We start from the raw sequence: 5,946 nt of genomic DNA, 5'->3' as shown, positions 1-5,946 counted from the left end.
CATAAGTATTTCAAGGATACATTTGGAGCTCTGTTATCTGTTCCACAAGCAACATTTGCTCTTTAGAAGTATTTTTATGAGCTACAGGGGAAAATTTTTGACGACAGGGAAATGATCCCAACCTGTCTTTCAGTAGTGTGGCAGAATTTTAGTAAGCGGTTCCTACAAGAACCCTTTAACACATCACTCTGTGTTCCATGTTTGTCTCCCGAAAGCTATACCTACATAGGCTGGACTTCCACTTCATTACTACTTCTGATAGAAGCACAGACTCTCTTTGTCAATAAACATATCCTTGACTTTGTGTACTTCTTTTCCCAGCACATAAGTTGTGCTCTTGCAGCTATTCATTCTGCACCAGGAAAAAAAAATATATATATATATATATACACACACACATACATATAAAGGGAACATTCATTGAGCCCACCGACTCATTTCCTATTGATGAATAACTTTCAGAGAGTAATGAGTTTTTCCTCACTGATGATCTGGGCTGAATCTGAACAGGTGACCTAGAAATGAATGTCTTTAAAGCCTATTCTCAGTAAACACATTTTTTTAAAAAGTAGAACTGTTCTTCCATTAAATATTTCTTCTCATCAGATACACTGGCTTCCACTGCTTTTTTTTTTTCTCTCCCCCCCTTCCATTCCTTTAACAGCATTAAGGGCTTGATCCCAAGTCCACAGAAATCAATGGAAAGACTCTCGTTGAGTTCAGTGCACTACAGATCAAACTGTAGTAGGGGAATATCTAGGTTCACCACATTACATTTAATTTTAGTTGAAAATACAAAGAATTAATGTCATATTTTGTCCCAATTGTTGGTTACATTCATATTTCTTATATTAAAACCAATGAAAATTTACTATGATTCGTAGAATATGTGAAATCTACTTATCTATTTCTGTTTTTATGCAACTGTTAAACTGCTAGTCTTAAACGGTGGCTACAGAATGACCAGTATGCCATACAAAAGCTGTGAAGTATCACTAAGGTAACTGAGAACTTAGAGGCAGTTTGGCTGCTCAGTTGTCTATCTAATACATAGACAGGCTTTCCAGCTTGAAGAAGAGCTCTGTGTAGTTCAAAAGCTTGTCTCTTTCATCAACAGACGATCCAATAAATATATTACTTCACCCACCTTGTCTCCCCAATATCCTAGGACAAAACACAGCTACAACAATGCATATTTAAGAAATACACAGACTCAAAGGAAAACATTAATTCAGTAAGTAGAGATGGGCCTGAGCAAAAATTCTGGATCTAAGAATTGAGAGGGGGTATTTCATCCACCATCCAAATTTTGCAGTTGGTCCCAACTCTCTGTTGTTGTTTTTTTGTTTTGTTTTGTTTTTTTGGGGGCGGGGGGAAGACAGCCCATCTCTAATAACAACAACAACAACTGGAGGAAGAGGGAATCCTGAAAGGCTTTTTAAAAAGGAGCTATGGAGCAAAGAAAAAGACAAACCAGACACTGCTTTATGTGCTCTGAAAGGGAGAGTCAGTTCAGAAATAAACTCTCTTTTCAATCCCTTGGCAGACATTAAAATTCTTGGAAGCAGTCAGAGCCCAGGAGGGGAACGGGGAGAAATATAGGGAGAAAATAGAGTGTCTCAAATAACAAAGGAAGGTGCCTGGCAAAGCAGAGGAGCCCGTGGGAGGGAAATGGGCTCGGGGATGGCAGCGCTCCTGGGCCGCAGAACTGCCGAGCAAACCTTGGCAAACAAGAAGAAGTTTATTGTAAGTGCAACTCTTCCTCCCCGCAGCAGGCGACAACCAATGAGAGCCCGTCTCTGCCCAGCTTTGCACTCCCATTGGCTGCCCACTGCCATCCTTTTGCCCAAAGTGGGAGAAATGGATTTAAAGGGCCCCGGCTAGATCAGTCCCTTCCCCAGACCTGAGCGACAAGCTCCTCGCGGCAAATGGTTCCTACCCACCGGGGCCACCTTCGGTAACGTGAGTCTAGCGCGAAGGCCAGCCCTGTGTTCGTGTGCACGCTGCAGCTGCCCGTCAGGCCCTCCCCCAGCCCTCGCTATGAAGGTGTGCCGCCTCGTCTGAACGCAGCAGGAGGACCATGTTGAGGCAACAACGCCCAGGTGAGGTGCAGCTGGGGACAGCCCTGTATGAGCTGGTTGGCTACAGGCAGCCCTCCTCCACCTTGCTCCCTAAGCAAGTGCATGACAAGCCGGAGCCTGCTCCTGAGCAGCAGCAGGGGCTGGGCAGTGCCAGAGGCGGCGGCGGCAAGACAGAGCAGAAAAAGGAGCAGCAGCAGCTGAGGCGGAAGATCAACAGCCGGGAGAGGAAGAGGATGCAGGACCTGAACCTGGCCATGGACGCGCTGCGGGAGGTGATCATGCCCTACTCGGCAGCCCACTGCCAGAGCTCCCCAGGCAGGAAGCTCTCCAAGATCGCCACGCTGCTCCTGGCCAGGAACTACATCCTCTTGCTGGGCAGCTCGCTGCAGGAGCTCAGGCGGATCATTGGGGAGATGAGCGGCTCCGGGCCCAGGCTGCTGCTGGCCGGGCTGCCCCTCTTCGCTGCGCCGGGCTCTGTGCTGCTCACCCCGGGGAACTTGAACCACCCGGACAGCCTGCGGTCCGCCAACAAATACCTCTCGCTGTCCCTGGAGGAGCAGCAGTGCAGCCAGCTGCATTTGGCCGGGGGCGCCAGCCTGTGCACCTGCGCGATCTGCAAGTTCCCGCACTTCATCCCCTCCAGCCTCAGCCTGGCCGCCGTGCAGAGCCAGTTCTCCAAGTGATCGCAGGCGCGGGGCGGCGGGACGAGGGGGCGCGGGGTGGGGTGCCAGGCCGGGGACTGCAAGCTTCGGGCTCCGGAGCGCCGGGGGGGGGGGTGTCGGTGCGCTCCGGGCAGCTGCGAGGAAGGCGGGCCCGGGCTCTTGGCTGCCCCTTGGGGAGGGGCCGCTGGGCGACGCTCTGCGGCTCAGGCCTGCTGTGCTCCTGAAGGCGCGTGTTTGCAAGGGCCTGTTTTCAAAGCGGAACCCAGGCGGCAGAGCGAGCTCCCAGAGCCCCTGGGCGGGGAGAACCCGCGCTGGGCTCCGCTCGGCCGCCCTGGCCGGGTCACGCCCCTGAGCCGCGGGAGGTTCGCGTGGGGTGCGCCAGCCCTGGCCTCGCCGCCGCTCTAGGGGCGATGGCCCCTGCAGGCGTCCCACAGGTGACGGGGGAGGAGAGGCCAGAATCCTTGGGCCACCCGAGTGGAAGATATGGAAAACAATGCCGAAAAGATCCGTTTAACGGAGCATCTTCTACCACGTTTTATTTAGCTAGGAGAGCATCTAATCACTGTAGCTGGAACTGCACCCTGGCTTACTGAGCTAGCAGTCAGGGTAATAAAGTAACCGGTCTTAAACAATATGTAGAGTTAAAGGTATGTACTAGGCAGTGGTTTAAAGGAGACAGTACTTCTTCTATGCAGTAATTTTCTCTTTCAGTAACCTAAGCAGAATCCAACTTGTTACCTACTCGCGATCATTTCGAATCCTAGAAATGTAGGACTGGAAGGGACCTCCATCGTTAGGGATCTGAATTTTTAGAACTGAAACAGGGTGGGGTTTTTTTAAGTCTTGTGCGGGGGAGCAGCTTATTATATTTCTAGATTGGTTTAACCACCAACATTTGAGTGTTGCTTGCAAACATAATGCCACCTTGAACACAAATAAGTACCACAATTTACTAAAAAGGAGAGAATGCGTTCCTGACGATATGCATTACCCAGAGAAGATAATCAATTAACTCGATCTAATAGAGGAAAATAAGGTAGGACCACTATCTTAGGAAAGCAAAAGTTGCTCCCCTGCCCCATACTGTGTTAATCCACATGATGCTTTCAGAGGCAGCGTTATTACTGCAGATTTCTAAGAATAGACAAGGTCAATTCTGAAACACTTTTTTAAACAAAGGTTTTTGAAAAGTAAAGAAAGCAGAGTGTTTCTTCATAGCCAGCCTGTACATTAGTTAAAAGACACTGCAAAGAACAGGAATCCTCAATAGTATACTAATACAAGTGAAATGTACATTTAAAAGCAATGTTTATGATGGTTTTTTTTTATGCACTTATTTCTGGGAATGGGTTTTCCTTCTTTTGTTGCTGTGTAGTTTATTTTAATGGCATATTTTAACTGTAGTGTTTTATCACTGTGTCACCCTTTTACTTGGAAATGTACAGTCATAATAAAAATCACAATTTCCCTGTATCCTGTCAGCGGTCTTGTTAATGACTGAACAAGATGGTCTTAGCCAGTTGACAATATTTACCTGGTTACAGCTATTAATGATAAACTTTTACTTTATGTTTGGGGCATAAAATAACTAAGAATTTGTTCCTGCAAACAAAGATAGATCTAGGATTTTCTTTAGATGAGTGGGAATCCAGAATCACAGAAATGGAGGGCTGGAAGGGAACTCCAGAAGTCATCGAGTCCAGCCCCCTACACCGAGGCAGGACCAAATAAACCTAGCCCATTCCTGGCAGGCATCTGTCTAACCTGTTTTTAAAAAACCTCCAGTGATGGGGTTTCCACAACCTCCCTTGAAAGCTTATTCCAGAGCTTAACTACCCTTATAGTTGGAAAGTGTTTCCTAATCTCTAATTTAAATCTCCCATGCTGCAGATTAAACCCATTGCTTCTTGTTCTGCCTTCAGTGGATATGGAGAACAACTGATCAGTCCTCTCTCTAATAACTCTTAACATATTTGAGGATGGTTATCAAGCTCTTTTCCCTGTCGTCTTTTCTCGAGATTAAACATGCCCAATTTTTTTAACATTTCCTGATAGGTTTAGAAAACCTGACCTTTCATCATTTTTGTTGCTTTCTGCCAGACTCTAGCCAACTTGTGTGGCATCCAGAATTCGATGCAGTACTACAGCTGAGGCCTCACCAGTGCCCTGTAGTGAGGGACAATTACCTCCTGTGTCTTACATACAGCACTCCTGTTAATACACCCCAGAATGCTATTGGCCTTTTTCACAACTGCATCACATTGTTGACTCATTCAATTTGTGATCCACTAAAACCCCAGATCCTCTTTTAGCAGTTCTACCACCTAACTAGCCAGTTATTCTCCATTTTGTAGTTGTGCATTTGATTTGCTTCCTAACTGCAAAGTTCTTTATTGAATTTCATCTTGTTGAATTCAGACCAGTTCTCCAATTTGAATTCTAATCCTGTCCTAGACCCCATTTCATTAGTTTGCTTATGAGCATGTCATGTGGGACTAATTTGAAAGCCTTACTAAAAACAAGATAGATGTCTGTTTCCCCCTACCTATTAGGCCAGTAAACCTGTCAAAGAAGGAAATTAGGCTGGCTTGGCAATGATTTGTTCTTTGACAAATCCATGCTGGTTATGCCTTATAATCCTATTATTCGCTAGGTGCTTATAAATTAATTGTTAAACAATTAAAAATTATATCTTTCCAAGTATCAAAGTTAGGTAATTCCCCAGGTCCTCTTTGTTCCCTTTTTTAAAGACAGGAACTGTGTTTTCCCTTCTCCAGTCCCCTGGGACCTCATCCATCCTCCATGAGTTCTCAAAAATAATTGCTAAGGGTTCTGAGATTGCTTCAGCTTGTTCCTTCAGCACCCTTGGATGAATTTCGTAAGGCCCTGCCTACTTGAATACGTCTAAACTTATCTCAATATTCTTTAACCTGTTCTTTCCCTGTTTTGGTTTGTATTTCTTCCCTCTTGTTGTTCATATTAATTGTATTGGCTATCTGGTCACAATTAACCTTTTTAGTGAAGACTGAAGCAAAATAGGCATTAAACACCTCAACCTATTTGATGTCATTAGCCCTCCTCCCCTACTAAATAAAGGGCCTATGGTTTCCTTTGTCTTCCTCTCACTCCCAAAGTACTGAAAGGAGCTCTTCTTATTCCTTTTTATGTCCCTCACTAGGTGTGACTAATTTTGTGCCTTAACC

At 45.9% G+C, this 5,946-nt stretch overlaps 1 protein-coding gene across 1 annotated transcript; it reads left to right on the top strand.

The window, feature by feature from the left end:
* Positions 1-549: 549 nt before the first annotated feature.
* On the top strand, positions 550-4,214 carry OLIG1 (oligodendrocyte transcription factor 1). Its single transcript, XM_027826039.3, has one exon. The coding sequence runs from the start codon at positions 2,081-2,083 to the stop codon at positions 2,762-2,764; it is 684 nt and encodes a 227-aa protein (XP_027681840.1). The 5' UTR covers positions 550-2,080; the 3' UTR covers positions 2,765-4,214.
* The last annotated feature ends 1,732 nt before the right edge of the window (positions 4,215-5,946 follow it).

Source organism: Chelonia mydas, chromosome 1 (genome assembly GCF_015237465.2).
Source record: "Chelonia mydas isolate rCheMyd1 chromosome 1, rCheMyd1.pri.v2, whole genome shotgun sequence".
Lineage (NCBI taxonomy): Eukaryota > Metazoa > Chordata > Testudines > Cheloniidae > Chelonia > Chelonia mydas.
This window is presented reverse-complemented; position numbering and strand designations above follow the sequence as displayed.

Bases quoted from the DNA above. Each gene is read 5' to 3' on its own strand.
- OLIG1 (XM_027826039.3), top strand. From the start codon at position 2,081: ATGTTGAGGCAACAACGCCCAGGTGAGGTGCAGCTGGGGACAGCCCTG.